This window comes from Rhineura floridana, chromosome 17 (genome assembly GCF_030035675.1).
Source record: "Rhineura floridana isolate rRhiFlo1 chromosome 17, rRhiFlo1.hap2, whole genome shotgun sequence".
NCBI classification, from domain to species: Eukaryota; Metazoa; Chordata; class Lepidosauria; order Squamata; family Rhineuridae; genus Rhineura; species Rhineura floridana.
The window spans coordinates 11766012-11789193 of NC_084496.1; the positions used below are offsets into that span (position 1 = coordinate 11766012).

At 42.8% G+C, this 23182-nt stretch overlaps 1 protein-coding gene across 7 annotated transcripts in view; it reads left to right on the plus strand.

Annotated features, from left to right (window-relative positions):
- GSPT1 (G1 to S phase transition 1) overlaps positions 1-18121 on the plus strand; it is a 39409-nt gene extending 21288 nt beyond the window's left edge. For all 7 annotated transcript variants that reach the window (XM_061600342.1, XM_061600343.1, XM_061600344.1 and 4 more), the window contains 11 exons: positions 1885-1918; positions 2737-2814; positions 4963-5143; positions 5475-5629; positions 7539-7679; positions 8854-8947; positions 12855-12935; positions 14729-14902; positions 15295-15384; positions 15723-15891; positions 17634-18121. In XM_061600342.1, the coding sequence (XP_061456326.1) occupies positions 1885-1918; positions 2737-2814; positions 4963-5143; positions 5475-5629; positions 7539-7679; positions 8854-8947; positions 12855-12935; positions 14729-14902; positions 15295-15384; positions 15723-15891; positions 17634-17686 (1250 nt within the window). In that variant the 3' untranslated portion in view covers positions 17687-18121. The remainder of the gene's footprint in view (positions 1-1884; positions 1919-2736; positions 2815-4962; positions 5144-5474; positions 5630-7538; positions 7680-8853; positions 8948-12854; positions 12936-14728; positions 14903-15294; positions 15385-15722; positions 15892-17633) is intronic.
- Positions 18122-23182: the final 5061 nt, after the last annotated feature.

A 23182-nucleotide genomic window follows, 5' to 3' on the forward strand; every position in this document is an offset into this window, starting at 1 on the left:
GTGGATGCATAATATGCTTTTTATAATCTGATATATTATGAGGATCATCTTTACTGTTGTCAGACCATACTTTTTTAGATCCCAGTCATAGATTCTAAGGTAAATTACAGATTTGCCTTGCATACAGATTGGCAAAGGTTTAAAGAGGTGTTAACTTTGCCAGCAGCGCAGGTCTAGACATGTCTACTTTGAAGTTCAGGGGGACTTACTCCCATGGAATTGTGTAGCTCAGTATTGTCTTTTTGACTGGCAGCAGCTCTCCAAAGTCTCAGGCAGAGGTCTTTCCATCGCCAGTTACCTGATCCTTTTAAGTGGAAATGCCAGGGATCAAACCTGGAACCTTCTGTATGTGAAGCATGTGCTCTTCTCCCACTGAGCCGTGGTTCTTTTCTCAAGGTACAGCTCCCTGCTTTTTCTCCTACAACAGGTCTAAATCCCTGATCTCCAGCTCTTTTTAAGCAATAGCTCAGGCTGATAAATCCAACCAGCCACAAATTGTTCCACTGGTCATAGGTACTGACTATACATGACTGCCTTAAGAGCAGGTGTAAGGAACCTTTTGCCATCCAGATGTTGCTAGACGACAACTCTATCAGCCCTGGCCACTGGCCATGCTTGTTAGAGCTAATGGGAGTGCTAATTCAGCAACATCTGGAGGGCCAAAGGTTCCCCGCCTCTGGGGTAGAATGTAAGAGGTGTCATAGGCAAATGACGTAACTCAATTGCAGCTCTGCATAAAATGGATGAATCTGAAATAATGGTTGATTAATACATAATGCACGGGTGTTCGTGTGGAGTTACCCATTCGAATTCCTGCTTCCTTATGTCAAGTGTCACCTGGGCTCTTGCTGTAGTAGTAGTAGTAATAATAATAATAATAATAATAATAATAATAATAATAATAATAATAATAACTCATCTCCTTACAGAGAGAATAGAATAAATATAATGCTTGGAATTAGTATTGTGGACTTTGAAAAATTCAGTAACATACAGAGGATAGAAAAAGCCATGATTTGCTCCATATCCTTCCAGAATAATTTGCACACTTAGGTTGGCTTCATGTGTTCATTGTGTTTCTCTGCAATAAACAGTTTTAGCTCTCAAAGAGAAAGGTGGACACCTTGGTGATTCCTGTCCACGGCTCCCAGGCGTTTGTTTAAAATGTTCCACGGGCATGGCAACTCCGCTTCTAACATAACAGTGGTTGCCACAAAGGCGGCGTGCTGTAAACATCTTCATATAATGTAAAGCAGTGCTTTAAAAGTAGTCAAATAATTTTAGGGGAACTCTGCTTCCCTAAACAAAAAGTTAATAGACCTAATCAGAGCTTTGTGTAATAATCCCGTCATTCCATTGGTGTAAATTTGGGATATATTAAATTTGGATACCGGGGGGACTAGAAGTATAACTTACACATACATTTGGTCTTAGACGTATTCATTGCTCATAGTTGGGATCCAGTGGGTTAAAGCATGATCAAGAGCTTGTGTATGTCCACTAGGAATTTTAGTTTACTAATTTCACCCAAAGAGCTGTGCATCGGGTATTTCCTAAATTACAGTAATCTGAAAAAAGGTAATAACTTTGAAACTGTCCAGTTTAATTGCCTTATTAGATCCATTCATTATGTTACTAATTCATTGTATGAAGCAATGTGTTTTTAGAAAAGGAAAATTTAAAACAGTGGAAGGTTTTCTCAGCGGTTCTTTCTGCGGAAAATTTTCGACGCCACATCACTGGGAACATTAATATACTGGGCAAAAGAACATCATGATGGGGGAAATCCAAAACTTTAACAGAATTGGGTTAAGCAGGTTGTGAAAAACTAACTTTGAAAAACTGTTACGCTTAAAAATTGCTCTCTGTAAATATTTTTATTAGATGCTGGCAAATCAACAATTGGAGGACAAATAATGTAAGCAACTTGATTTGTTTTAAACTGTTGAAATGTTTATGCTTTTGAAGTCTGCTGCTCCTTTCATCCATGGAAGTTTTTGTCAGCATAGGTTTACCTTTAACGCAGCATTAGTCTGAATCTCTTTTCTGTTGTTCTGCATCACCTTTACTTTCAACAAGTCCACAAGGTACCTTTGCCACAATTGTTGCTGGGGTTTGTGAAATAGCAATAAAGTTGTTAGGTACTTAACGACCATAGTGGGTTTTTTAAAAAAAAACCTTTACTGTCGTTTCCCAGTTTAGACTGGAATGGGGAAGCTGAGGCCTTCCAAATGTTGTCTGTCTCCAGCTCCTATCAGCCCTAGCCAGCATGGCCAGCAGGAATGATGAGAGGAGTGTCCAGCAACAAGTGGAGGGCCACAGGTTTCCCCACTCCTGGTATAGAAGCTGTCGTGTGTCTATTCTAAATGCTGTTTCTCAGTGCAAACGTAATCTCTTCAAAATCTGCTTTGTATGCAATCCTCTAGGGGTATCCAATGTAGAGTCCTCCAGATGTTGTTGGACTACAGTTCCCACCATGCCTGATCATTGGCCACTCTGGCTGGGTCTGATGGGAGCTGTAGTCGAACAACATCTGGAGGGCAGCACGTTGGCTATCCTTGCCTAACTTGTCCAACTACTTCCTGTGGATTAGCTGCCCTTGTATGCCCATATAGATGGGTTGGTCTTATTTACATCTTAATCTGCCTCATTCTGCAGCGTCAATCTTTTTTTTAAAAAAAACGCTGCTGTAAGTAGTCTCTTCATTGTAACCAAGGTATAAATATCTTTTTCTAGGTACTTGACAGGCATGGTTGATAAAAGAACGCTTGAAAAATACGAAAGAGAAGCTAAAGAAAAAAACAGAGAAACCTGGTATGAAACCCCCTACATCTTGTTATGAACGTGCTTTAAATTGTGTGGATTCTTTGTCTTTTTTTCTCCCTTCAGCATCTGTTTTCTGTTAAGTTTTTCTTTACTCAACTGAGGTTCTGAAATATGGTACCTGTGCTCAAACAGAACTGAACATTTGGGGAGAGGAAGGGGTGCTCAACCTTGGTTAAGGTGGGAGGGACTCCATAAACACAGTAGCACTGGTGTTTCAGTACCAGACAGCTAAGTTTAAGTGTGCCTAGCGCTGCATAAGGTCGGTCTGTAAGCCTCACAAAACAGGTTGCTGGTGAGTGTCTTTGAGAGCCTATCTCGCCTTCCCACCTCAACATCATCTGCTGCCATATTGTGTGTGCATGTCTAAATGTTTCTGTAACACTCCTCTGTGCAAGTGTCAGAATGGGTGACAAACGTTAGGATGAAAGCATGCCTCAGATGATCTGCTTGCATTCCAGAGAAGGGAAGTCTGCTTGAAAGACCTAGGAAACGAGCAACTGGCAGTCTAAGGCAGGTGTGGGGAACCTATGGCCCTCTGGGTGTTGCTGAACTACAACTCCCATCAGCCTCAGTAAGCATAGCCAATGGTCAGGGGTGATGGTAGTTGTAGTTCAGCAACATCTGGAGGGCCACAGGTTCCCCACACCTTGTCTAAGGATACAAAAGGCTGAGAAAAGCCTTAAGGTTTAGGAAAGGGTTAGAAGAGGGTGCGATTCCCAGGAGTGAGGGGAAAGGGAAGAGGCAGACGAGGAAAGGTGGGGTATTTATTTATAACATTGTAGCCTGCTTTTTAGGGTGAAATCCTCCAAAGGTTTTCCCCGAGAAAAGAGGATGAGCGGAGATGTAAGTGCGTGTGGCTGAGAGTGCTGGAGATGAGGGCAGCTGAAGTCCAAATAATGGATTTGAAATTACGCAAATATCTCTATATGCTTCTAGCTTCATTGCATTCTGAGCAAGATCAGTTTTTCATGTGACATCTAGCAATCCCTATACTTCTGTCGTATATTGTTTGCATTGAGCACACACCTCCATCAGATGTTCACATTTCTCCCAGAATCATGAGGACATTTTTTTAAAAGAAAAATTATCCTTTGATTCAACCTCTGTCTTTGTATTGTATATAAGAATGTCACAAACCCTTCTGATGTAGATGTGTGTGGTAGTTGGGAATTACACCCCTTCTAATTTACCATTGGCGCTAAATGAACAGCAGACAACTTTTTATGTGCTAGCTTAAGCATTTAAATGGGGGTTGAGTGATCTAAGCACAAAAGCAGTGATTGTTCAGCACGCCTGAAATGTGTTTTTCAGTTGCTTAATTCTCCATTCATTGAATCTCTTCTGAGCTGAGGTGCAATATGATGCCACTGAGTAGAATAAGTAAATAGGAGATTAAGTCGTTGAAAGGAGGAATTTAGAACAATAAACTTCTTCAACTATACATCCAGGGTGTAGGGGTGTTATGGGGAGGGTCTGAAGCACAGTGTTAGAACATCCGCTTTGCATGCAGAAGGTCCCGCATTCCATCCCTGCCGTCTCCAGGTAGGGTTGGAAATGTTCCTTGAAACACCTGAGAATCACTGCAGACAGTACACAGGGCTCCTTGGGGAGGAAGGCTGAGATGTAAATGTAATAAATAAAGGAGATAAATACTCAGCTAGGTGGACCAATAGCCTGACTTGGTGCAAGGCAGCTTCCTATATTTCCACAGCCTTCCACCAATTTCAGTGGGTCTATTCTGAATAAATGTTATTTGAATATAATCCCCGATTCTCTTTTGGGAGTCTGTCCAGTCCCACTCTCTGGAAAGGTTTAGGAATTTTCCAGGCTCAGGGGATGCGCAGGTGCCTTGGGGACTGCACTTGGAGGTTCAGCATGCAACGCAGTAGATCTTCACCTGCCATGAAACAGCTAGTGTCAGGATAAAATGTTGAGGGTATCCCAAAGTAGAAGATGCCACACTCTGGACTTTTAAAGCACAATCAACTGCTGTGCAGACGTATGTAAAAAAAAACTTCGCCTATTTCTTTGAGGTGCTGAGGATTTTCAGATACATTCTTGTGCATAAGCAACTTACAAAATCATTCAATCTCACAGTACTAGGGTACTAATCTCTTATGCCTTTTTCCCCCATAGGTACCTCTCCTGGGCCTTAGACACAAACCAGGAAGAACGAGACAAAGGTAAAACAGTGGAAGTGGGCCGTGCCTATTTTGAAACAGAGAAGAAACACTTCACAATTTTAGATGCTCCAGGGCATAAGAGCTTTGTCCCAAATATGATTGGCGGTGCTTCACAAGCTGATCTAGCTGTATTGGTAAGAGGCCATTCAGTCCCTTTGAGTCCTTGGCAAATGTCTAACTGATGCTCTGTTGTTATTGTGTACTGAATGACCATTTCCTGGATGCTTGCGGTTCCCCACCCCCCGCGCTAAGGAAATAGCTATTGTGCGATAACTGCTTCTTCACAAAAATTGTAGTCTTGAAATGTTTGAATAGTTGCATTACAGAAACGTGGAACCCTCAGCATAGGCCACATTACAAGGCCTAAAATCCTAGAGCTCTCTGACTAGTTCTTTATTCTGAGTAAGAGCAGGGGATTGTGCTGTAGCTTAATACTTCAAACATTGTCAATTTCCTTCAAACTAGGTTATCTCTGCAAGGAAAGGAGAATTTGAAACTGGTTTTGAGAAAGGGGGGCAAACAAGAGAGCATGCCATGCTAGCGAAAACAGCAGGCGTGAAACATTTAATAGTTCTTATTAATAAAATGGATGATCCAACTGTGAACTGGAGCAATGAAAGGTGAGTACGCTTGTTAAATTATTTTTTTAAGAAAAGTTTTAAGTGTTTCCTCTGCAAGCTTTGACCCCTTTTGCATTAGAAATGGGACTGACCTCCTTCAAATGAAGCGTACCTCAAGGTCATAACTGTTGAAGACCAGGTGCAGTTGTTCCATCATCTCTCTGTGGCTTTGCTGAACCATAGGGAAGATTTAGTGTTGACCTCGGAGGGCAAGATCACTCCCAATTACATACGCACCACCAATGTGTGCTGCAAAATGTACGCTGTCGGTGTACAGTACTGGTTTCTCCATGTCAGTGGTGGCTGGGGCCCTTTGGGATGGGTAGCAGGCAGACCAACAGTGGGTGGAGCCAGAATCGGTGATAGGTGGAGCCAGAGCCAAGGTCAGGCAGAGTCACCCTCTGACTGGTTGTTAGTAAGAAAGCAAGCAGGTGGGGGCTGCTTGAGGGCAGACTGAGTTTGGAGGGGCAGGGCCCCATTCATCATAATGGATCAGCCTCCACTGCTCCATGGAGTTGCCTGTTGTGAATATCCAAGGCCCTGTGGAAGGTCTTGCCTTGGATAGCCCTGAGTGCTCACTACCAAAACTGAAGGAAGACATCTTCAGAGCAGTTCCCTGAAATTTTAGGAAAGTTTCTGGGGCATTGGAGTGAGCGAGATCACCTATATTTTCCAAAATAGTAATAACGTTTTCATACCAGCCCTGTTCACACACAATGTGCAGTTCTCCATGGAGGGTCTCCCTCCTTGGTATTCACATAGGCCAATGGGGATCAAGTGTGTGCTGTAGCTTTCGGAGTTTTCACACTGTCACACTGTCTAGCAATATGTTTAAATATTGTATATTCTCTTGAATATTGTGGAAGGGGCTATCATAGCTCAGTTGTTCTAGATTCAATCTTTGCCATCTCCAGTAATTTTTCTTATTTTTAAAGAATCAGGTGGTAGGTGATGGTAAAAACATATCTGCCTGAGACATTGGACAGCAACTATCAGAGTAGACAGTGCTGTTATAGATGGACAAACAGTCTGACCTGATATAAGGCAGCTGCTTATGAATATTGAAAAGTAGCCTCTTAATATTTATGTAAACTGCTACTTCAAGAGAACACACATACTGAATATCTCCCTGCACATAGAAAGCTTGTGCTTTGGGAGGAAGGCTGCCAGATTTGCCTGCTGCATTCTGACATTGTACAGTCACACAGGGGCCTGCACAGTGCACTCACCCCCCCCTCGAACCTCTGGATTGATTTATGCAAGAACCGTCTATAGTAGAGGTGGGCAGAAGGTAGATCAGCAAGGATTTATGGCTATCAATTGTTTTAACGATAGCAACAATGAAAAAGCACCTTCTTCCGACCTATCCCCTTTCAGTTAGGCCACTGAAATGGAGATAGCTTGGGATAACCTGGAGTGGACTTTTGTGAGAAAGCACTCTGAGCTCAGTTCTGGTACTGGAAACTAACTCCTAGTCTCGGAATATGCTCAGAGGCACCCTGTTCTTTTTTTCCCTGTGTCTCTCTTGCATCTGGGCTCTTGTTAGTAGAGCTTGGGAATTCTAGTACAAACTAAAGGGGCAACAAGCCTGAAGTCCATCCACCTGTGCCCTTCATGGTTTCTCTTCTACATTAGTGTCTGCAATTATTGACAGATTAACAGGTCGATCAACGTTTCTGAATGAAGGCAAATTCTTTTTAGAATTCTCTGCTGTTTCAGAAAGAAATCACTTGAACTTGATTCAAACTCTGACTTCAGCTCAGACCCATCAAGAAAACATTACAAAGTGAAATGTGTAGAGACACTGGCAGTGTTGCACAACTCCTGCCCCCTGTCTTATCCCACCATCTTTGACAAGGTGGTTCAGGCACCATCCTAAATCCATGATATTTTTCTTCTAACCCCTCAGGTATGAAGAATGTAAAGAGAAATTGGTGCCATTTTTGAAGAAAGTTGGCTTCAATCCTAAAAAAGATATTCACTTCATGCCCTGCTCTGGACTGACTGGAGCAAACCTCAAGGAGCAATCGGACTTCTGTCCTTGGTATATGTATGTATCTTTATTTTTTTGCAATGTATGTCCTGCTTTTCTATGGAGAACTATAATCAAAGCATCTAATAGAACATGCCACACACTGAAACCCTGTACAAATCACATTTAGGAATAAAAATAGTCACTGTTATAGCAACACAGAACAGAACAGTTGCACATTTCAGTGTAGCCACCAATATTAACAGCTAAAGGCATGTCTGAACAAGTGTGTTTCAAGCACCTGCCTGAATGTGGAGCCTGATAGATCTGCCAGCACCTATTCCAGCATACTTCAAATCTAGGTCAAGAGGAAACAGACTAACAGTTTAAGACTAGACCCAGGTAGCAATTACAGCAAGGGTGTGGAGCCTTTGGCCCTTTTACTGTTGCTGAACAACAACTCCCATCAGCCTCAGCAAGCAAGGCCAGTGGCAAGGGATCATGGGAGTTGTAGTTCAGCAACAGCAGGAGGGCCAAAGGTTCCCCACAACAGAATTAAAGGGAAATGGGGATCCTATTGGACTAGAGCACCAGGTAGAAAATGACAAGATCTGAATGACTGCCTAAGACATTGAGTTTGGGGGGGGGGAGTACTGCTGACCAGCACAAGTCACTACAGTTGTGAGCAGCTTCTTTTTGCAAATTTAAAAGAAAAGTGATCAGGCCTGTACTGATGCATGCACCAGGTGAAGTGGCTACTCAAATAGCCCCTTTGTAAATCCTTTCTGTTACAAATCTCATTAACTACAGATTTGATCCAGGTTTATGTGAAGTGCTGTTAGCATGTTGGCATTTCTGAAATATTAACGAAGCTACATTTTCAGCTGGACGCATGTCTGTCTTTTGTGCTTTGTCAGTTAGATTGTAAGATTGCAGGCAAGAACTCATACAGTGTTTTGATCTTTATTCAGCGGTTAGGAAACTTTAAATGCTTTATAGGAGAAGGTGACGATAACAAGAAAAATAACTTAATATCTCATTTGGTAGAATTTATGCTTACAGAGTGGCTTTCAAAGTTGGTAGAAACACAGGTGATGTTGTTCCACAAATGTGATACAATTATCGTCTCGTGAAGGATGTTACTGCATCACAAGTTAGCTATATCCAAGCAACATTGCAGCTGGAAATCTTCTCTTAAACAAGACAAAGATGTGCCATAGATGTCGATGACATTGTTTTCCCTCTTTTTTAGTGGGCTACCATTTATTCCATATCTGGATAACTTGCCAAACTTCAACAGATCAGTTGATGGACCAATCAGGCTGCCAATTGTTGATAAATATAAGGTACGCAAATAGCTGTGACTAAGAATATGACACAGTTGCTCCAGTTGCTCAGTTTCTCCTTGATCGTCGATTTTTCATGGCTGCTTGCTTCTCTCCCCCATCCCCCCAAAAAATCTGATAATTCCTAATCTGCCATTAGGCTAAAATGTGCACAATACAGTTGAATTGTTCTTCTATAATCTAAGTAACTTGAACAGTTCTGGTGACAGATATGACTGTTGGGAGTGTTAACAACATAATTATATTTCTGGGCACTTCCTTGTATTCATTGGAATTCTGAAGACATGAAAATCAACGTTCTTAGGCTACAGACTTTGTGCTTGTATAGCAGATGTGGGGTGGGAGGGGTGCATATATACATGCAGGAATGTGCTCTCCTGATCCTGTTGTCTTTCAATGTAGCATCATGGTGATATGTGTCGTTTTTTTAAGGTGCTAAAGTCGAGATTAACTAAAAATGGCCATGTGGGCAAAGGAGGGGATCCGAGGGGCTGCCATTAATGTTGTTGAAGGCAGAGGGAGATACGAAGTAGGGAGACAGCCATGCTATCAAGGGAGGGTAGAGTGTAACCGACTGTTGATAACCCCCAAGCTGTCTTCCTGCTCAAACAACCTGGATGGCCTCGGTGACAGTGCCCCTGGGTTAAAACTGCTGCTGGTGAATGCCAGGTCAGTGAATGGAAAATCGATGCTCATTCAGGATTTGGTCCTCGATGAGCATGCTGACCTGGCCTGTATTACGGAAACCTGGTTAGATGAACCTGGGGGGGTTAATCTCTCCCAGCTTTGTCCACCTGGTTTTTCAGTACAGCAGCAGCCGAGAGCTGGGGGACGGGGAGGTGGGGTCGCAGTGGTCTATCGTCATACTATCCCCCTGACCAGGTGCCCTCTCACAGAGTTCTCAGGGTTCAAGTGTGTGTACTTGAAATTAGGTGGCCAGGACAGAATAGGGATTATGTTGGTGTACCGCCCACCCCACTGCTCCACAGTCTCCCTACCTGAGCTAGCCGGGGTAGTCTCGGGGTTGGTGTTGGAGTCCCCTCGGCTTGTGGTATTGGGTGACTTCAACATCCACGCTGAGACTACTCTGTTGGGAGTGGCTCAGGACTTCATGGCCTCCATGACAACCATGGGTCTGTCCCAAGTAGTATCTGGCCCCACTCATGTTGCTGGTCACACCCTCGACCTTGTTTTCTGTGTTGGTCGGGATGACGGTTTTCTTGGTGTGGAAGAACTTGCGGTGGTTCCGTTGTCATGGACAGATCACTACCTGGTCGGGTTTAGACTCACTGGGACTCAGAGCCTCTGCAGGGGTGGGGGACCGATTAGAATGGTCCGTCCCAAGAGGCTGATGGATCCGGATGGTTTCCTGATGGCTCTTGGAGATTTTCCTGTCACCTTGGCAGGCGATCCTGTCGAAGCCCTGGTTGATCTCTGGAATAGAGAAATGACCAGGGCGGTGGACACGATCGCTCCCAAGCGTCTCCTCTTTCGGAGTGGAGCCAAACCGGCTCCATGGTTTTCCAAGGAGCTGGTGGTGATGAAGCGTGTCAGACGGGGACTAGAGCGACGTTGGCGGAAGACTCGGAGCGAAGCTGATCGATCTCGGGCTAGAGCCTATTTGAAGGCCTACTCCGAGGCAGTACGGGCTAAGAAGAAATCTTTCTTCTCGGCCTCCATTGCGTCTGCTGGGAGCCGTCCAGCGGAACTGTTTCGAGTGGTTAGGGGGCTTCTAAGTTCCAGACCCCGTGAGGGTAATTCTGACCACTCAGCAGACCGCTGTCAAGAATTTGCACGGCACTTTGCGGACAAAGTCGCTCAGATTCGCTGTGACTTGGACGCTAAAATTGATACAGTCTCTGAGGATGTAACTTCGGCGCCTGTTTGTCCAATTAAAATGGATTCTTTTCAACTTGTTCTACCCGAGGATGTGGACAAGATCCTTGGAGCGGCGCGTGCTTCCACGTGTGTACTGGAGCCTTGCCCTTCCTGGCTCATTAGAAGTACCAGAGGGGGACTGGTCGATTGGGTGAGGGGAGTAGTTAATGCCTCTCTACAACAAGGCAGAATTCCATCATGCTTAAAGGAGGCAGTTATAAGACCACTGCTGAAAAAGCCCTCCCTGGATCCCTCTTTACTAGGTAACTACCGGCCAGTCTCCAATATTCCATTTTTAAGCAAGATAATAGAGCGTGTGGTGGTCGCCCAACTCCAGAGATTCCTGGATGATACGGATTATCTGGATCCATTTCAATCTGGTTTCAGGCCTGGCTATGGGACAGAGACGGCTTTGGTCGCCTTGGTGGATGACCTACGCAGAGAACTGGACAGGGGGAGTGTGTCTCTGCTGGTTCTACTGGACCTCTCAGCGGCTTTCGATACCATCGATCATGGTATCCTTCTGGGCCGCCCTGCCAAGATGGGACTTGGGGGCACTGTGTTACAGTGGCTCCAATCCTTCCTGGAGGACCGAACCCAGAAGGTGGTACTGGGGGACTCCTGCTCGACCCCTTGGCCATTGACCTATGGGGTCCCTCAGGGTTCCGTTTTGTCCCCCATGTTATTCAACATCTACATGAAACCGCTGGGAGAGGTTGTCCGGGGTTTTGGGGTTTGGTGCCATCAGTATGCTGATGACACTCAACTCTATTTCTCTTTTCCACCTGAAGCCAAGGAAGCTGTACAGGCCCTAAACCAGTGTCTGGCATCAGTGATGGACTGGATGAGGGCAAACAAGTTGAGATTAAATCCTGACAAAACAGAGGTACTCCTGGTCAGTCAGAGGGCAAATCAGGGAAAAGGAATTCAACCGGTGCTGGATGGGGTCGCACTCCCCTGAAGTCTCAGGTTCGCAGCTTTGAATTTAGAGGCCCAGATTGCTGCTGTATCCAGGAGCGCATTTGCCCAATTAAAACTTGTGCGCCAGCTGCGCCCGTTCCTGGAGCTACCTGATCTGACTAGGGTGATGCATGCCTTGGTTACATCCCGCTTAGACTACTGTAACGCGCTCTACGTGGGGCTGCCTTTGAAGACTGTTCGGAAACTTAAATTGGTACAAAGAGCTGCAGCCAGAGTGCTAACCGGGGCTGGTTACAGGGACCATTCAACCCCCCTGTTACAACAGCTCCACTGGCTGCCAATTTGTTTCCGGTCACAATTCAAAGTGCTGGTTTTGACCTACAAAGCCCTATACGGCTCACGTCCAGACTATTTGACAGATCGTATCTCCATACATGAACCTGTCCGGGATTTGAGATCTTCAGGTGAGGCCCTTCTTGTGTTCCCCACACCTTCGCAAGCACATATGATGCGGACACGAGATAGGGCCTTTTCGGTGGCCGCCCTAGGCTGTGGAACTCCCTTCTGAGTGAGGTGCGATCAGCTCCCTCCTTGCCGTCTTTCCGGCGACAAGTAAAGACTGTTTTATTTCAACGGGCATTTGGGATAGAGAACGACCAGGATTAAATGTCATAGGTTTGGTGATTACATTATATGATTTTATTATTTTAAATTGTCCGCTGTTTTTAACCTATATTTTATGGTTTTAATTTTTCTCATAGTTTAATTCTTTTTTAATAATATACTCTGTATGTTTTAATGGTGTTGTTTTTAGTTGTAAGCCGCTCTGAGTCCTATTGGAAAAAGGGCGGGGTAGAAATAAAGTTTATTATTATTATTATTATGTGGCATGATCCAGCCAAAGTTGATCACTGAGCCTCCTTCACTTGAATAGGGAGAATTAACCAAATTTTTAATTTATTTGAATTTAGTCTTCCCCACTGATGTAAATTGGCAAAGTTCGTTATGCTTTGATTGAAATTTCTTAGCATTGCAACAGATGTTTTCTCTTTTATGAATAATTTTGGCCCTATTGCTTAAAAAAAAACTTCTTCTCGCCACATTGAAGGATATGGGCACGGTAGTTCTGGGAAAACTGGAATCGGGCTCTATCTGCAAAGGACAGCAGCTTGTGATGATGCCAAACAAGGTATGGCACGTTTCCCTCTTAAGACGCTTAAATTAACCCTGCAAAATAATTCTTGGATTGGAAATTGGTATTTCCCTGTGAAGGGTTTTTGGGCTCCTGGCACTAATGTACAGAAGTACGCCTGTGATCAGCCTAGTTTTAGTTTGCTGGTGCTTTTTTTAATAGTGACTAACAAGATGCCAATCTGACAAAGTTACTTTGTTTCACAACCACCTCTTGGTTTCATGTTGCTTCTCAAATTCTAGCGTGTGGGATCTGGTTCCAGGAGACATAAATAACCAGCATCCAGTTTTCCCTTCCTAGTGTCATGATCAGACATTAAACTTCAAACAAGATTACTTTTTTTGTTCAATTCAAAATACAAATTTTATGCTCGCTTACCAAAGGGCAACTGTGATAGTAAATGTGTTGGAGAGGCAGAGGGGAGTGAAGCCTCTCTCCTAATGGAGAGATGTTCTTTAATTGAGGAGCCTCCTGTGAGAGGAGAGGGATTCTTTGGTATAAGGCAGAGGTGGGGAATGACCCTATGGCCTTCCAGAGGTTAGTGGACTCCAGCTCCCATGATCCCTCACCATTGGCCATTTTGGCTGGGGCTGATGGAAGTTGGAGTCCACCAGCATCTGGAGGGCCTTACGTTTCCCAGCCCTGGTGTAAGGTGCAAAGAGCAGAATGCTGTGGAAAACACTGGTTTTGTTTCTGGTTTTGGTAGCTTAGTTTTTCCAAGCGCATCTGTTAGAAGAGATATGGGTTTATGTACTTAAATTGCTGTAAGCCACTTTGGGGGGGAAATGGAGAAGCCTGTTACAAATTGCTAACAAATTGTTGCCCTGGGCTCCTTTGGGAAGAAGGGTGGGATAGAAATTTAATGATGATGTGTGAGTGTCTACATTAGGCAACAAGAAAGGCAAAACGTTTTTATTGACAAGCTTACAAATGAAGATGTTTGGAAAAGTGGCAATCCTGCGTTTTTTTTATTCATGCAGTCGTGTTAGGTTTCCCTATATGAATCACTCCCGAAACCTTTGTCATTTCTTCTATAACAGTATTTGATGTTTTTCTCACAAAGTGCCAAGGAACAAATGAGCGTTCTGTCTTAAATGTCCTGCTGACTCTGAACATCTGGTGATTTCCAGACTATTGCATTCAATTGTTTCCCCAGTAACTGTGGAACAATAAAATTAAATCTCCTTGCTTTGAGCAAAAATGGGCATGCATGTCTTCCGCCAAAGGTCCATCAATAAATTTCATCAATAGGCAGGCTTATCTTGGTGATCTGTGATCCCTCTGCATGAGATTTTGTGTTAAAACTTTTTGATTATAAAATATTGAACGACAGAGCAAAAATACATGCTGTATCATAAACAAGGAAACCTAAAACAAGGTTTTGTCTATAAACTTACAATATATGCAACTTTTTATATTAAAGGGGGGGGCTAGGTACGCATTATGAATGACAAGGAAATCCAGAAACTTCCTGGGGGTCACATGCCAGTGGTACGTGGGGCCAGGGGCAAGAACAGGCAGAGCACAGAATATAACTCTTACCTTTTGTATAGTAGGCTACATTGCAGCCATACATACATGTGCAGGTAACTTCGTCACCCCAGGCATGCAAGTGTATTATCACAGTTCAAGGACATGTTCCGCCTGGCAAAAACACCCAAGGAGGGAGCAGAGCTGGGCTAGTGAGGGAGCATGGCCTGAGGAGATGGTCCTGAAGGCCGGATGGGGAGACACATTTGGCCCCTGGTTTCCCATTCTGTTCAGTATCTGATCTTGCTTTTTTCCCCAAGCACAACGTGGAAGTCCTTGGAATCCTTTCTGATGATGTAGAAACTGAATCTGTAGCTCCAGGTGAAAATCTGAAGATCCGACTGAAAGGAATTGAAGAAGAGGAGATCCTCCCAGGGTTTATACTCTGTGATCTTAATAACCTGTGTCATTCAGGACGCACTTTTGATGCTCAGGTATGCTTGTAAAAAAAACCTTTGATCTTTTACCTATGATGAATGATACTAAAGTGCGGTTGGTTTATTCAAGACCTTGACCAGAGGGACATGGTTCAGAGATGTACAGGATGGGGCTATATCAAATTGTTCAAGAAACAGTGGTGTGAATGACCTCAGTTCCATACTGAGTCAAGTAAGGTCCTCTTAATCCCAGATTTGAAGTCGTCACCTTTTTAAAGAAAATCCTGTTTGCTTGCAAGTCAGTTAGTTGTCCCAGCATATATTTCTGCTGAAGTAATTTCTTCCTCCAGAGAGAGAAAGAGAATTGAGGGAATTGCTACACAGTATCCATAAGAAATAATGGATGCTGTTCTACTGGATTGTGCCTTATTTATTCTTACTGATTACAGATAGTGATAATTGAGCACAAATCCATCATCTGCCCAGGTTACAATGCGGTGCTGCATATTCATACCTGTATTGAAGAAGTTGAGATCACAGTGAGTATCACACTCATATCCAGTTGTGGCAAAAGTTTTGAGTGAGGTGGCTGTTAATTGTAGTGGTGTCTTCTTGATCTCATGCTGCATTTAGTAATCTACCACCCCCACCACTAGATGGTGAAACTATTTGTGAAAGGGAGATTCCTGTACTTATTTGGGGTGTCCAGCTTCTTTGAGAGAGGCTTATTTGACTTTAAGGGTGGGGGGAAATAACATTTTGGTTATCACTTTTGGTGCTGAACCCAGAGCAAGTTCCTCCCATACAGCTATTAAAGGCACCAGGGTTTCTTTTGGGGAAAGGGCAGCATTATATATACATATATTTCTTTCTGCAGGCCTTAATCTGTCTGGTAGACAAAAAATCAGGAGAGAAAAGCAAGACACGGCCCCGTTTTGTTAAACAAGATCAAGTATGTATTGCCCGTTTAAGGACGGCAGGAACTATCTGCCTTGAGACATTCAAAGACTTCCCTCAGATGGGCAGATTCACCTTAAGAGATGAGGGTAAGAGGATTTGAACATTGCCTTTTGGATTATTTCTCTGTCATCTCATATTTTAAAAAATTAAAAATGACCTATTGTGATTGCCTTGAATGAGATAAAGGCACCTTACAGTTAGTATTCTGAATGCATTAATTAATTCTTGCATCAAGTCCCCGTGCAGCAACTCATTGCAAGTCATTTACAGAATGAGACGTGTCATGAGAGCTAGCTTTTTGCCCAGAGCCATCAGCTCATCATCTCTCAGTGGGTTAGTCAGTGACTTAAACAAGACAGCCAAACATTTGTTTGAAATGAAGGCATACAGTGGCTGCTTAATCTCTAGCCCATAGATATTGATGAGGAATATCATTTCATGCATCAATGGAAGTAGCGGGTGACAAAGGAGGAGTCCACAATTGAGCAGTGGCAGGGTTGCTATGAGACCCAGCCAGCATGGCCAAAGGTCGGGGGTGGTGAGAACTGTAGTCCAAAAAATCTGAAAGACACCAGGTTGGTCATATGAGATCTCAAATAATTGACTCATATATGACTACTATGAACGGGTTCAGAGGAGGGCAACAAAGAAGATCAGGGGACTGGAAACCAAGCCCTATGAGGAGAGACTGAAAGAACTGGGCATGTTTAGCCTGGAGAAGACTGAGGGGAGATACGATAGCACTCTTCAAGTACATGAAAGGTTGTCACATAGAGGAGGGCCAGGATCTCTTCTCGATCGTCCCAGAGTGCAGGACACAGAATAATGGACTCAAGTTGCAGGAAGCCAGATTTCGACTGGACATCAGGAAAAACTTCCTAACTGTTAGAGCCATACAACAATGGAACCAATTACCTAGAGAGGTAGTGGGCTCTCCGACACTGGAGGCCTTCAAGAGGCAGCTGGACAGCCATCTGTCAGGAATGCTTTGATTTGGATTCCTGAATTGAGCAGGGGATTGGACTCGATGGCCTTATAGGCCACTTCCAACTCTACTATTCTATGATTCTACTATTGCATGTCAGTTAATATCACTGGATGTCACTGAACATTCAGAAAATATCCAAGGGAATATCAAAATTGACATAGGAGAATTTTAGCGGAGCAAACTAGTTTCAGCTCCAATACAGATTGACTAGTGCAAATAGAAAAGCAAAAACCTTGTATCTTTCCATTTTTGGGAAGCAAAATTTTAATACAATTTACAGAGGAAGCCTTCAAGAAGAACAAAAGCTTCTCTGCAAAAACTAGTGTGTAGATTGAGATTGCACTGGCCACATTCATACGCAACTCTAAATCATGGCTTACTTCAACCATAGTTTGTTGAGTAAACTAGATTCTGATGAGCAAAATACCTTTTGCTTGTTTTGACCAACTTTGGTTTCATTTTCTAACTATACTTGCGCCTCTTCAGCCAGAGTGTCAGGCAGTGTGCTGAAGCTGGATTTAAGCCAGGGTCCAGAGGTAACAAGAAACCATTTTTAATATAAACCATCCATCTCCAATACTGGAGACATTCAGAAGGCAGCTGGACAGCCATCTGTTGGGTATGCTTTACGTTGGATTCCTATATTGAGATGGAGGTTGGACTTGATGGCCTTATAGTACCCTGCCAACTCTACTGTTCTGTGATATGCCAACATCAAAACCATGGTTTCATACTCTGGCTTGTTATATATGTGTTTCTTTGCTTGAAGTGTTTATATATATGTGAACCCTTAAAAAAACTGCATTTATTTCCTAACGGTCATTTCTCTATTTTGTTTAGGTAAGACCATTGCAATTGGAAAAGTTCTGAAATTGGTTCCAGAGAAGGATTAAGCATTGTTTTTGACAAGCCTGCACAAATACTATGAGGGGAAAAAATTGACTCTGCAAAAGCCTACTTCACATCGCCTTCTTATTTTCTTCCCATTGATAACCTTTTCCCTATATTTTGCAAAGATGAGATTTCACAGCAAAGGTCCACATAATGTCAGCTTTCTCATATTGAGAGCTCTGCTATGCCACTGTTGAATTCTCCCCCAAAGTTTTTTTCCCCCTAAATTCTGCTTCCTTGGAAAGATTTGGCAATAGCTTTGTAAGTGATGTGGACATAATTGCCTAGAATTATGAAAAATCTATAGGATTTATGTTTATTTCCCGTCCCAGCATATTGAAACATTTTTCAAGGCAGATCATTTGGAGTGTGCGAGTGTGTGCACATGCACATGTTACAAAGACAATTACCATGTTAATAAACTATTCAATTTGAAATCTTTTTCAGCATCTTAATTGCTTTTGAATAATGTTTTTATCCAGATGTAACTCGTGTTGCATTAGCTTTTAACCTGCCAAGTAATCTGGATATTTGGTTACTTCGGCTTTTCTGAAACCCAACTCTTTCCCTTTGTGGATTCCGGAACAAAGTTATAAATTAAGTAATTAGACAATTGACAAAATTTGTACTAAAGAAACTTTATTTCTCCCTTTCTTTATGGTGGTTTAAGAAAAATTAAATGGTCATGCACATATGGTACTATTTAATAAGCGTTGCATCACTCTTATCTACAAGCGAACTTAACTTGATTGTTTAGACACAGGATGAGCTAAATCTACTTACTGTGCCATGGAATACATCACCAAATCCTTTCTGGCAGAAAATGCTAACCAATAAAATTAATAGGACTATTACATGATAACTGGCAATAATGCTGGTACACGATGTTTTGGTGTTAAAAACTGAGCTCACGTACCAGTTAATGATAAAGTTAGTTCATTCTGTGTTTAACTTGGAAGATTGGAGAATCTTTGGTTGTGTTTTTTTTTAAAAGAGATTTGAAGCAAGCCAGGTAGACCATAGATGAGTGGTTGATATTCACTCTTCTGCTGGCAGCAGCTGATGGCTCACTCAGCGAGTACCACTTATTTAATCAAGAAGGTTTGTTTGTTCATTAAAATTGAGAGTAGAATCAAGCACAGTCTATAAATTTCTGCATATCAAAATAATCTGAGCTAAAGAAAAATAAAAGTGAATAACAGGATTTGTGGTTGGCAGTTCAAAGGAACAGGGTATGAACTATACTTGGCTGTAGGCTAAATGGTGGTCTGTACCATTGCTCTAAAAATTAGGAAAAAGAGTTCAAAGGGAGGTGCAATGATATTCAAAATGTTTAATGGCATTCTCCATCATTGGGTTCATATAGAAGGCTGACTTCCAAGATTGTTCAAAATGCTTCTCCAATTAAATCCTTTGCAGTTGTATGTTCAAATAGTAAATGTGCCCTTTCCCCAAAACTTGACAGTCATGTGACTGTTTCATTTTTCACAAATCTAAATTTAAAATGTTTGCCCTTTTTTGTTTCTTTGTAACTGTGGAACTCCCATCCATTTCACTTGAGGCTACATTGTACGGACGAAGCAAAGTTTATTGTCCTTCGATTTCATATGACTACACTTGTAGCTACCGTAATGCATGAAATTTAAATAAATTTTATTATGTCTGCAAATTTCTGGGCTTTTATTTTTCTGGGAGTCTGAAAGCTTTTTAAGTCAGTAACTTCTAAAACCAAACCTAAAGAATTCAGATACTTTTTATTTTATAAACTAATGTAAGCTGGAGGAAAAGTCCTTGGAAGACTAGTAGGAGATGAGCAAACCTTTTTCAGATGTTACTTTGTGCTAGTTTTATGTGTCTCAAATTCCCCCTCTTTGAGATGATCACTGGAGAACAATATTTTTAAAATGTAATTGATGGAGGAGTTTTTTCTTCCTGATGTAGTAAATGAAAATTCTTGGAGGTAGAGAGCTGCAGCTAAAGATGCTAGTGGTCATTGAATGCATTCGTTGTCCAGAGCAAATGTTGCACTGAGGAACTTCAGAAAAGAAATCCCTGTGGAGGTTGACATGTTGAACGATGGCTTGTGGAAGTTCAGTTATGAAATTCATTTATAGTTGCAATACTGAATGCACTTATTCTGGAATAAATTTAATTGAAATGGACTGTATTTTATTCTGGAAAAATGGGGCATGTTCATTAATTTGTGTTTCCACTGCATTCAGAACCCGATTGAGTTTTACGTGATTTAGATTACAAAATACTCTGCTTCTTTATATTAAATCAAACATGGTAATAGTAGCTGAATGTGTAACGTCTCATCTGCATGCAGAAGGTCCTAGGTTTGATCCCTAGCGCCTCCAGGTAGGGCTGGGAATGTCCCATCTCTGAAATTCTGGAGAGCTGCTCCCACTCAACTAGATGAACCATTTGACTGACTCGGTATCAGGCGGCTTCCTACGATAACTGGTTGCATTTTGTGGCACGAGACCAAGCCTCTTGCGCCCAGCAGTTTGCTCGCACCTTCCGATTATTTACTTTTTTATGTTCATAGTGCATTGTGTTAATATAGTCTGTATTCTCATTGATAAGAACATAAGAAGAGCCATCTGGATTAGACCATTGACTCATCTACTCCTGTTCTCAGCGGCCAACCAGATGCCTATGGGAAGCCTGCAAGCGGGACCTGAGCACAAGAGCACTCTCCCTTTCTGCAGTTTCCAACTACTCTTATTCAGGAACATAGAGCCTCCAACTGGGGAGGCAGACCCTCTTGTCTCTAAATTTTGAGAGAGGGCACTTGAATCTCAAGTGGAGCTCCTTGTGTGCATCAGAGCACCTGGGAGGCCTCACTAGATCAGGGTGCATACCTGAAGAGCTGCACAAGTATTAAGGTTGAAGAGATAGTACAAGTGTCTCAAGTCTAATATAGTAAATTCTTAAGGCTCCATGTCTTCTCCCTGTGGTGATACGGAAAACAGTCGTGTGCAGATGCCATACACGGTGTTCCTGATATTCATATATTGAATATTATTTTGTAGTCGTGAGAAGTAGAAGGCTAATGGTTGCTTCCTGTGTTCACTCAGCTAGGTGTGCTTGACAAGCAGGCCAGTGTATACATTCCAATGGTTAGCTAGGCTGTCTGAGATGATCTCGTGCAGAAGGAGATAAGCAGAGTTCATGAACTGTCTCCCTTGAGAAGTTGACCCTCCCCCCCGCCTTCTCCTGGAGTGAGGGAATGCCCCTTTGCTGAAAGATTCCAGAAGAAGGAAGAGAGGTGCTAAAAATCCTAAACTGTTTGGTGAACTTGTGTCCTCGCCCTGGAGATGGATTGCGCACACATATGCCAGGGACCATGGCCCATTGGGAGTGACTCCAGTTGCACCTTTGAGGACCAGAGCAACATCATTTGGAAAGATTGTGATCATCAATTGGAGGGATTTTGTGTCCTTGTTCTGCTGTGCTTTTAATATCTATAGTTGGCATCTATATTCCAGCTGTATTATCAATAAAGCATTTGTTACTCTTTCACACAGTGGACTTGTTCAATATTAGCATCCCAGAATCTGCTTTGATGAGGCTCTGAGTGGATCAAGCCCCAAGATTACCACACTCCCCAAGATAGATTCCATTTTAGACCCTTCAGATTGATCTCATTCCACAGAGAAACATGGGAAGTGTCCCAACCATTTTTTCCCACTAATGTAAAAACTTTTCATCTGTGTTTCATTGCTGTTTTGTATTTTCCTTCTATAAAAAATGATTCTTTAGAAAACAAACACTAGCTAGACTGGAGGAGAAACCTTGAAAACGAGATTGGAAGAGATCGGCTAAATTAATAGCCATTTAAAACTATCATTTCAAACTCTGCTGATGATAAATCACTTGGCAGTGTCTTTCTGAACTTGGACGCTTTAGGAATAGATTGAGTGATTTAACTGCAAAGTTTGAATATGCTGCAAAAATTGGGAAATGGTGGGAAACTTTTTTTCAGCACAAGGGCCACATCCTCTTCTGGGCAACCTTCCAGGGGCCATGTGCCAGTGATGGGAGTGTTCAGAGTTAAATGTGGGTGGAGCAATGACTGTGAATTTGACTTTTGTACAGTAGGCTAGTTCATACATGCAAACCCGCCTGTCTCTAGTCTCCATCCAGGTGAGCAAGTCATTGTCATAGTTCAAGGACACATACCAGGCAGGCAAAAGCAAGCATCCAGGGAGGGTATGAAGCAGAGCCAATGAGAGGTGTGGCTTGGAGAGAGCCGTAGGGACCAGATGAGGGGTAGAGAGAGCCACAGTTGCAGGGCCTGAGGTTCCCAACCTTATCTCTAAATTGGGGAGAGTGCAGCATTTCCTGCATATTACTAAAATAAACCCAACCCTGGCTATTGATGAACCTGGCATTAGGATTACCGTCTCACATTGGCAAGTGCCAATCCCACACCTCTGTCACAAGCAGGGTGAGTTTTTACTGACTTAAATCTGCATATTATTAATGCTTTGCAGCGGGGGGGGGAGAATCGAATGTTCTTTGCCCTTGTATGTGGCAGCAGATGTCGAACAGACATTACCTCCTGTGCCAGTATGAAGAGGAGATGCCTCTTCTAGGAGGGTGCCTGCCCCCTGGAGTTTCTAAATGTGTATTTAATTGAACAAAATATTCTACAATGAAGAGGGTATGAAGTAGCGCTGCCAAGGGGTGTCACCTGGGGAGAGTTACAAGATTCAGATGTGGCCTGGAGGGCTACAATTTCCTTACTTGCCTATTGTTTCCTCTGCTGGGATCACAAAACATTTTGTCCAGTCTCACATTTTCTGACATGTTTCTTTCCCTACCCCCATGAATAAACTGTGGTCACATACAGAATGCAAAAAAGCTGTGTCATGCCTCCAGCAGCTTATTTCAAGGCTTACGTGTTGTCCAAAGGCTGATGGAACACGGGGCATGTATTTTACAGCATCAGTAGAACTGTGGTGTTAATACTGAGGCTAATGGCAAAACCTGAAGTTAAACTTAGGAAATGAAATATGAAATGGTTGGAGTAAATTATTTATATACGTCAACTGGTCCAGCATGCAGCACTCAGATTCCTGGCTGGGATTGCTTTTAGAGCTCCTATAAGCCCTGTTTTAAAACAGTTGCATTGGTTGCCAGTTTGTTTCCAGGCCCAATTCAAAGGTGCTTGTTAGTGTTTAAAGCCCTAAATGACTTAGATCCCAAATATCTGAAAGACCACCTCTTTCCCTGCAAGAACCTCCAGGATGTTGAGATCAGCAGAGGGGAACACTTTTGGTAGTTCCACCACGTTCAGAAGCTGGGGGGGGGGTGGCCCGGAAGAGGACATTCTCTGTGGTGGCCCTTAAGTTGTGGAATTCCCTTGCCACTGAGATGTGTCTGGTAACTTCACTGTACGGTTTTAGGTAAATGCTGAAGACACATCTCTTTACCCTGGCCTTTGACACCTGAGATACATATTTTAGATCCCACCCTATTTTGTGAAT